The sequence below is a fragment of the Nicotiana sylvestris genome, chromosome 3 (assembly GCF_000393655.2).
Source record: "Nicotiana sylvestris chromosome 3, ASM39365v2, whole genome shotgun sequence".
Lineage (NCBI taxonomy): Eukaryota > Viridiplantae > Streptophyta > Magnoliopsida > Solanales > Solanaceae > Nicotiana > Nicotiana sylvestris.
Genome location: NC_091059.1, coordinates 170,426,677 through 170,436,369, shown reverse-complemented (window position 1 = coordinate 170,436,369; position 9,693 = coordinate 170,426,677). Strand labels below are relative to the sequence as shown.

The following is a 9,693-nucleotide window of genomic DNA, read 5'->3' as shown; positions in this document are numbered from 1 at the left end:
CTCATAGATGAGGGAGACAACTTTTCATGTTCTTCTGCGGATTATTTCTTTCCTATCAAAGTTACAAGAAAAGAGTTTGGGAGAGAGAGAGGGAGAGGAACCCCCCCCCCCCTTCAATCGAAGGTTTTCCCCTGCTATATATAGCCAAGGCACCCTTGCCATTTATTTGGTCCCAGCGCTTTCTCGTATCTAGTGTGCCTTGGTCATCCTTTTAGACATTGCTCCTTCTGACTCGACAGGTATTGGGAATGGGAAGTAGAGTAGGCTATATTATCTTTTACTGTCCAGTCACTTAGGCGGGACGTTGATCAGCTCGGCCGTGATAGTCAGATTTTGACCAATACAGTTAGTTCCTCCATCTGTCGGGGTCGTCCTCTGTCGGGCCCGACAGACGGATCATGATTACTACGAATTCGAGCGAAATCTGACTTCTCGTTCCTTAGTTACATTACTTGGATTTTAGGCGAGGTGGCGGCGTTATCTCGATACGCGTGAATCGTTGCGGCTGTTTCAGAACCGAAACGTCGTTTGGCATCGAAGCGTTATTTTGTGGTTACCGCCATTATGACACACGTTCCTGGAGAACTGAAACGTTTCGTGCCCTATCAGGTTCAATTGGCGACTCTTGGGTTTCGTGCTCGGGGGATTTATGTCTCTTATAAATAGAAAGAGTTTATCATTCGATTGACACACTTCTTTGCCTTTTACTCAAAAGAATTCTGCAGATATTCTTTCTTCCTGACATTCCAAGTTTTCGTTTACCCTTTTGTTAACTAAGAATTTTCATTCTTTCTTTTCGTTGTCTTTTTGTCGTATCTTCTGGGCAAAATGGCTGGTGATTCCTTTCGTACCGATCTCCCCGTCACGATTCTGACACCGGAAAGTGTTGCTTAGGCCACTAGAGGGGTAGATGCAGTGGAAGACGAGGAGGTCCCGTCGATAGTTGTGATTTTACCTCGCCCTAGGAGAGAATTGACCGACTTCAGTAGTCGCGCCGGGCGGAGCCGGAGCCTGTCCCTTCTGTTATGAGAGAAGAAGACATTGCAGAGTTGAAAACCAGGTGGGGGATCCCTGGCTACGTCGACATGCGGCCAGCGAAAGGAAACGACATAGTTCATTTTGATCGCCTTGATTATTGTGTATTTTACGCTTACCCCTTCCTTATTGGATACACATTTCCTCTCCCTCTCCTGGTGGTAGACTTCTGTAGTTTTTATGAGGTATGCCCCGCTCAACTTTCACCGTACCTGTACAAGCTGTTCCTTATGTTTCTCAAGTTTGCAGAGCTCGCTGATCGTGAAATCACCTTGGACCACCTGCTCAGTATCTTCGTCCCTCAACTTATCTGCGGCACGATGCTTCACAGATGTCCTCGGGGGTCGAAGAGTCTGGTGGTGAAGATGGACGACAGGACTAACCATCGTTTTTATGAGAATTATTTCTATGTGCGGACTGAACACATTGTGGCGGATCCGACGGGGTTCCCTAAGAAGTGAAACTTTGCACGTAAGTCTCATGCTTTTAGTCGGAGATATATCTGACCATTTTCTGTTATAGTACTAAACCCTATTGTGTTTTTGCAGTTGAGAAATTGCCCCCTCCACCTGTCAAAAATATTCGCGAATGGGTGAGCATTATTCTCTCTCATACGGCGGGGGTCCGCACGTGGGCGGCTTTCTATGACAAGTATGGGCACATGCCTCTTTCTGGTAAGATGTTGTTTTTGTTCACCGTTTTTCTCTTTTTCTTCTTTGTATTTAATTCCTCACGTGTTGTTCGTCGGTGTCAGGGAGGGTACGGAGAGTGAGGGCTCCTCTGTTAGCTTTCTGGCAGCCAGCCTCATCTGCTTGCCCTATTGCGGTACCCACTGCCCGACCTTCGTTTAGGGCTGCTTTAGTTGAGTCTGTGGTCGTGGCTACTCCTGCGAGAGCCGCTTCTCAGGCCGATATTCCGACCCGTGCCGTTCGCCCGACGGGTGAATCTCCACCTACTGGGGAAGAAGAGGGGCCATCAAAAAGACGGCGAGTGGAGTTCGAGACAGCGCCTCCAATAGTGAATCATCTGGACGACTCTCCTTTGACAGGATCTGGAGAGGGGGTTGTTGCGGCTCCACCTGTAGGGATGGAACCGGCCGTCACCTCGGCTCAATCAGATATTCCTACCGTTGTCGGTGGTCAGCAACCTATCTACTCAATTAGTTTCGGACGTACCCTCGTCCTCCGCAGTTGGTCGTGCTTCCTCTTCGGCTGCTGAAAGAGGAAAAGTCGTGGTAGTCAACGACTACAAATCTGAATCGGACCTCGCCCCCGATGATGTCAGGAAGTTTGAGAAGGGTCTTACTTACTCGGTGGTTCGTGCGGGAGGCTCGACCCCTATTCTTAAGATCCCTTCGAATGTCAATCTCTTGGGGGACATGGAGGACCTGGTGTCGCAGTTCAGCATGCTATGCTCTGTAGCCGAGAATGCGGCCCTTCGGACCGTTCCCGATGCTGAGTTGATGGACAAGGTGGACAATATGGGCTTAAGGGTATGTTACGCTTACTTTTGATTTTCCCTCGCCTTTCTTGATGATAGGATTCTAACCCATTTTTTCATTTTTCAGACGTATATGGTGGAAGTGGAGAGCATTTGCAGGGCCAACATTCGGGCCAAGATTTTCTTGAAGATGTTGGAGAAATACCGTCGTTACCACAATAAGTGTCGTGAGATGCATGAGCGGCTGAAGGCAAACCCCGATAGTCGGGCTCTTGGTGAGGAGTTGGAGAAACGTTACTAGGAATTAATGTAGGCTATCCGCAGAAGAGTGTGCTTGAGGAGCAACTTCGAATAAAGGACGAGGAACTCGAGTTGGGCAAGGGAGTCTCCGTAGAGTGCGAGCATCTGCCGGAGAAATTGAGGTCAATGCAGTCGGAGATGGATCAGAACTTGATCAGGTTCGAGGCGCTGAGCGCGGAATGGATGGGGAAATTGACTGTACTAGAGAACAAGGTCACTGGGTTGGAGAGCATCGAGAGTGCCTGGTCTGCAGCTTCGGTGAAGGAGGCGGTCCTGGAGAACACCATCTGTGTCCTCCAGTCCGAGCAGGAGTCGGGGAGAGCGACAACAACCCTTATGGAGGCAAGGCTTGAGGAGCGCATTAGCGAGATTGACCAAGAGGCGTCGGTTCTGGGAGATCGGATCGCAGCCTTGAAGGCAGAAAATGAGCGACTATTGGCTCATATTGAATCTTCCTCCACCGTCATTCCCGCCGCATGCACGAGCTTTGGGTTTACACCGAAGCCCAGCAGGATTTATACAAGAGTTTGTGGGAGGCGGGTTATGTCACTGAGGCTGCATATGGAGAGGTACGGGTGAAAGCGTAGGAGGCTCGCGTCAATTGTGGATATGACGCGGCGACGCCAGAAGCCAATGGGGGCGCGGACGCCGAAGGAGAACTTCCCGGAGATGGCAGTGGAGAGGGTGGCGATGATGATGCAGAGTAGAGGGATAGTGATATTGATCTGTTATCCGTTTGTTGTTTTCCTTTCCATTTTTCATTCGTAGTCGATTGCCGTTGTTCCTTTCTTCCCCTTTTTCCTTATTTTTTTTTGTATTGTTGACTTGGGTCTTATGTAATCCGCAACTATTTGCGCGAAGGCTTTGTATAAAGAAGAATTTTTCGTTGTTATTTGTTTTGTATTCTACCCTTGTTTTCGTTTTGTGTGATTTCGGTCTGAGATAGATTCCCGCACAACGAGTCCCGGTCCTTTTGCACTTTCTCTTTGGCGAAGGCCTTTGGCTTTAAAGGGTGTAATTTCGAACTTATCGAAATAGTAACCCGTTGTCGTTCGATCGAGGTCGAACTCTTCTTTTTGGCGAAGCCCCTTGGCCTTAAAGGGTGTTATTTTGAACTTATCGAAATAGTAACCCGTTGTTGTTCGATCGAGGTTGAACTCTTTTTTTGGCGAAGGCCCTTGGCCTTAAAGGGTGTTATTTCGAACTTATCGAAATAGTAACCCATCGTCGTTCGATCGAGGTCGAACTCTTCTTTTTGGCGAAGGCCCTTGGCCTTAAAGGGTGTTATTTCGAACTTATCGAAATAGTAACCCGTCGTCGTTCGATCGAGGTCGAACTCTTCTTTTTGGCGAAGGCCCTTGGCCTTAAAGGGTGTTATTTCGACCTTATCGAAATAGTAACCCGTCGTCAGTCCCAGTTTTTGGAGAGTCCCAGTTTGTTTGACATTGCTTGCATCAGAGGGTGCAACGTCGAAAAATACGAAATGTCGTTGTTTCGCTTAGGTTCGTTTTGCGCACACATTGTAGTTTCCTTGTCTGACTCCTACCCTCCGGCTTGGAGGTGTCACCGACGGGCGGTATTTCGGTTGTTCTGCAGTAGTTTTTCGTTCTCTAATTGAGATGTTTCTTTACCCGCTCACCCGCGCGGCCTTTGCGTTCCTGCTTGAGCAAAGAGCAGAGGGTGAGTTAGAATGAAACTTTCCTTGCCCCCACCCAGTGGTTTGATGAAGGAGAACAGGTTGGTAACGTTGTTCGTCTCGTTTGGCATTCCGATGGTTGATGGGGCGAAGATTTCTAAATTTGGTGATTCTACTTGGCTCTTCGCCCCCTACAGTGCTGCGCTTCGGTCCCGCGTGGGTTGGGTTTTCCTTCGCGCTCTTTTTGGTGGGTGATCGTATTTGTTGTCTTTGATCTAGGAGAGACTAGGAAATTTCACTAAGAAATACCCACAGACGGTGCCAAATTGTTTGACTCAAAAGATATCGGAACCTTTTTGAGCAAATCAATCAAAGAAAATGAATGGGTAAATCTTAGTCAGACATAATAATCTCCAGATCAAAAAGCTGATAATATAGATAATACATAGGGTGAAAGAAATAAAATTGATCTTATTGAAATTCAACATTGTGACTCTCATCAATCGATGAGGGAGACAATTTTACATGTTCTTCTGCGGATTATTTCTTTCCTATCAAAGTTACAAGAAGAGAGCTTGGGAGAGAGAGGGAGAGGAACCTCCCCCCGAAGAGAGCTTGGGAGAGAGAGAGGGAGAGGAACCTCCCCCCTCTCCCCTCCCCCTTCAATCGAAGGTTTTCCCTTGCTATATATAGCCAAGACACCCTTGCCATTTATTTGGTCCGACGCTTTCTCGCATCTAATGTGCCTTGGTCGTCCTTTTAGACATTGCTCCTTCTAACTCGACGGATATTGGGAACGGGAAGTAGAGTGGACTACGTTATCTTTTACTGTCCGGTCACTTAGACGGGACATTGATCAGCTCGGCCGCGACGGTCAGATTTTGACCAATACACCAATCTGCTTCAAAAAGATTTATTAAGGGAATTTAATTTTGTGAAAATTTAAGCCGAACGGGGACAAGCAAAGCACATTCTATGGCCAGTTTTGAAGTGGCCGTCCAGAGTATTACAACTTGCAAAATCCAACGCCAAAATGGGGTCTTCTTTCCCATTTCGTATATTCTCCTTCATTGTCTCTCTTTTTGGTGGGTGGGTAGGGGCCTTTCCTCTAAAACTTACAAGTTCTGTTTATGGATTAATTGGTTCCTCCACTTCTCTTCCTTTCTTTTTCATTTTGGGGTTTTGTTTCTTTTTTCTGGGGGTGGAGGGGGGTGGGGGTTTGGGGGGGTGGGGTGGGGTGGGGGATGTTTCTCGCAATATAATGTGTAAAAGAAACCAAACTGCTGTAACAGATTGAAGCCAATAACAATAAATTACCTCACCAATCTACTTGATCATCAAGCAAAACGGAGGAAGATACAATTGACAGCCATCAACTACATGTACAAAATTCATTCCTAACAACTCTACTTTTGAACCCCCGCATTTACATAGGACTGACACATTAAGTAAAATCACTATAGCAGAACATATGTAATAATAACAAAAACCGTTGCGCTTCCACTAATATTCTATCTGGAATTCCTTCTCGGATTATATAGTACTACTAAACTTCCAAACTACTGACACCGAGTTGTCGACAAGCTTCTTGCTTGATGATGGTCTAAGTTCATCTTTGGTTCCTCTTCTCTCTTTCTTTTGGGCAAAGATAGTGAGGATATGGTTCTGGCTGACACCACCTTTCTAACAAGTGATTCCCATAGCGCATCATCTCCCTTTTGTTGCACCTTCATTTTGAATTGTCTGTAATGTAGAATTGGACATGTTTAGAGACTCAATAATACCAAGGACAAACAAGAAAAATAATTGGCCCTACTGATAAAGAGCTAGGGCAAACTACGCTATTTTAATCTGATATATTTATGTAAGAGGTTCGACCTTATCCAGTCCAACGTATTGTAAGGCTATTAGAACATTTTGTTGATGATTTTTACAGGAAAACAGAAAGAGACGTTTCAGCTACCAAAGAATCTAAAAGAAAAAGTGTCACAACAAGGTGATCATGAAAGAGGAAATGGACAAGTCCAGGACAGCACTTTCATTGTTTTTTCTATTAAGACAAATCAATTAAATGAACTCCTTGTCCTGATAATTCACATGGAAACGTTGCGAGGCCGATGTTCATAGTATAAAATGGAGTTATTGTAAAGAACAAGAAACTAGTTGTTACCTGCACAGTGGAACTCGGCATTCATCAGGTTTGTCACAAATAGAAGAGTGCAATCTAAGGAGTTGCCACATCCTTTTGCATCGCAAACAACCTCCATTCACCCTTCTCTTACACGTAGCGAAGTGTCGAATAAGGAGCTGGACGCCTTGACATGTTTTGAATTTGCTACATGGAAGCTTCTTTGTGCAGGGCTCCTCGTGACATGGCCCCACGCTGGTGCATCCTTCAGTGCATATGTGCTCTATACAATCCATTGCTTCGCTTAGCTGTAAATACAAGTTCTGCTCCCGTCTGTGTCTTCTTGTCCTCTTCTTCCTCTGTAATAACAAAATTCCAAATTTGATTAAGTAAACATTCGCTAAATGGTAAAGAAGATGCAAACAAATGTGCCAAGATTGTACGACGGCTTCTTTAAATCCTATTGTTTCACTATCAAGTGACAAACTTTAACATTATAGTACAAGATTTTCATGATAAAAATTAATTTAATCTGATATTAGCCAATCTAAAACCAAAGAGGAATTATGCTAAATTAATTTTAAACATACCGAGTCAGCCTCATCCATGAACTGCAGAATTTCAAGTTCAAGCAGAGAGTCATGATCTTGGAGGAACTTCCAACCCTCAGTCTTCTCAACTTTCTTGAAATTGGTTGATATAAATTTCAAGCACTTGAGATAAAGATCAGGTGCATCACAGAGCCTGGCCAGTTGAAGCACATCTACCGCATTTTTAATGGTCAATTGCTCAGCTAATCCCTTTGTGCATCTCTGTTTTAGTTGTGGTACCAAATACACATGAGAGAGTGCTAGAAGATGAATTCCATGTTTCTCCATCTGCTCCTCACTGCACCTGATCACAAGGATAAATTGGTCAATTCGAGACACCAAGATATTTATTTAATAAGATATTCTTTCCTCCAATAATAGAGGAAAACATAGAACCGCCGGTGCTTAGTCTTTTATAGAATACTATTAAGGAAAAGAAACATGTGATTAATTTGTCTAGAGTCAATGATTGTACCATGTGTAAGACGATAAATAAATGGCAGACAGGGATTTGATTTAGGGGCCAGTTACTTTATCTTTTAATAAAAGGGAAAAAATCTACTGTAAATGGTCAATTTAGCTCCAGTAAATTCAGGTATAACTTAATTCAAGCCAATCAGGTTTCAAAGGTTTAGCGAGAAAACTAATCATGAGAATAACGTGAATGTACGACGACGGACTTGGCGTGAATCAGTAAACTCACTTGAAAGAAGAGAGAAACTGGACAAACACGGAAACGGCGTCGCAGGGAACACCCAGAATCCGAATGGTTTTCTCGGAGCTCCGTCGCTTTTGCGGCCGAACCAGTATGCTCTCCAGAACTGAAGAAGCCGCAGCCTACAATAACATTTAGCCAAAAAAAAATCAGTACTTATTGCAAATTGACACAGATTATCCAACAATTTATTCTAAATTTAGTACTATTCACGTTTTGGAACTGAAAATTGAAAATTCTCCTTTAAATTCTCCCGTTTGAAAATACAATTCAAGTTCGTTAAATCGCGAATATGAAGATTCGACTGGCAATCAAATCTTATTGAATTTGTTAAACTCGAATACTTAGAAATTCCGTACCAGAACAGTAGAATGTGCTGGAATGCGGCGGCCACCGGAGGTGATGATTTGAATGTCGGCTTCAGGCATTTCGCCGGAAACTCCATTAAAATCGGTGGCAAAGTTATTAGGCGACATATCGACAATTTTTTTGGAAACTAATAATATCGTTTCAATGAATTTCCTCTTCGGGGTATAATTCAGATTTTAGAGTGTTTCTTTTCTTTAGTTTTCGGTGGAGAATCATGGTTCGCATGTCCCCCTATATATAGGCAACGTGACACACCAACAGAAAAGCAAAAGAGCAGACAGCGTGGACGATTTCCTTTCTCAACGTATTTGACGCGTACTTAAATGTGCGTGAACAACAACCTCCAAGACTAAAACAAAAATAGTGATTCGTGAAAGATAACATGCTTAAGAGAGAGTGGAGAAAGAATTTGGTTGAGTTTGTAAATGAATTTCCCTTTTTATCCTTGAACTTTTCGTGGTTTTATTTTCCGGGTCCCCTTTATATGGATAAACCACCTCGTCAATGCCAGGCAAGGTCGAGAATTGGCAATAAACGGCTTTTAGAAACTTTCAAAAGCCAGAAATTAAAGGAATGGCCAAGTTTCTATTTACTCTGAGACTGACGTGTCATCCTAATCCTCTATTAACCTTTCAATATACACACTTTTATCCAATAGGAAATTAAAAAGTAATTGCCTTGTTGGCAAACCCTTGCCACGTAGCAATGACCAATAGAGTTTTGTTAGCCTTATTTAATGTGCACTTGCTTTCCCAAAAGTTCTATTCACCTGACATTTTTTTGTTAACATACAACGAACAACATTTGATTACACAAATGATAAACCTTTCAAAATCTAGAGAGGTACGTGTTGATAACTATAAGAAACTTCAATAGTTGAATTAATTAATTAATTACATTGCACTAATTGATTGAGATAATTCTTGATTTTCTTCAAAAGTGTTGGACAAGTGTCAATATAATGTTTTAAGTACAAATACAAGCCAATAAAGTGGAGGCGACTAAGATGTGTTACCAGTGGAAAGATTAAGCTGCTATTGTTATATTAGAAGAGTTGCAATATTCAAAATGTTGGCAACTTGATGTCTAATTTTGTTGTTGTTTCAGTTTGGATGTTGGCCAAAGGATTTGATGAGAGGTCGTGTTAAGATCAAATAAGATTATAAGGGCTACATACAAATGGAATTGAAATTACACCTTCGAATACCGGTGAACTATGCGAATTAGAATAGATATACCCGTCGTTAATAGTTTGGCACAAATATGCTCAATCCATCCAATACTTGCTCATATATACCCTTAGTTTAACGGAATAACTATTTTATCTTTTTTAAATAATTAATCATCGGATCCAACCAAAATTTGCTGACCCGATCCGTTAGGACCTGACCCACCTTTATTTCAAAGATATTTTTTTGAAATATTATTTTTGATTGATTGAGAAATTGTGTGATAATCATATTTATTTATTTGAGTAATT

At 43.0% G+C, this 9,693-nt stretch overlaps 1 protein-coding gene across 1 annotated transcript; it reads right to left on the bottom strand.

The window, feature by feature from the left end:
- Positions 1-5,692: 5,692 nt before the first annotated feature.
- Positions 5,693-8,423, bottom strand: LOC104218846 (BTB/POZ and TAZ domain-containing protein 1-like). The gene is made up of 5 exons (XM_009769429.2): positions 8,204-8,423; positions 7,833-7,966; positions 7,130-7,433; positions 6,582-6,898; positions 5,693-6,154 (listed from the first exon to the last, which is right to left on the bottom strand). Exons 1-5 carry the CDS (start codon positions 8,318-8,320, stop codon positions 5,971-5,973), a joined length of 1,056 nt encoding a protein of 351 aa, XP_009767731.1. The 5' UTR covers positions 8,321-8,423; the 3' UTR covers positions 5,693-5,970.
- Positions 8,424-9,693: the final 1,270 nt, after the last annotated feature.

Coding starts and splice junctions, on each gene's coding strand:
- LOC104218846 (XM_009769429.2), bottom strand. CDS start 8,320: ATGTCGCCTAATAACTTTGCCACCGATTTTAATGGAGTTTCCGGCGAA. Junction 6,899..7,129: donor TCATGGATGAGGCTGACTCG/GTATGTTTAAAA, acceptor TTGTTATTACAG/AGGAAGAAGAGGACAAGAAG. Junction 6,155..6,581: donor TGCCGAGTTCCACTGTGCAG/GTAACAACTAGT, acceptor TCTACATTACAG/ACAATTCAAAATGAAGGTGC.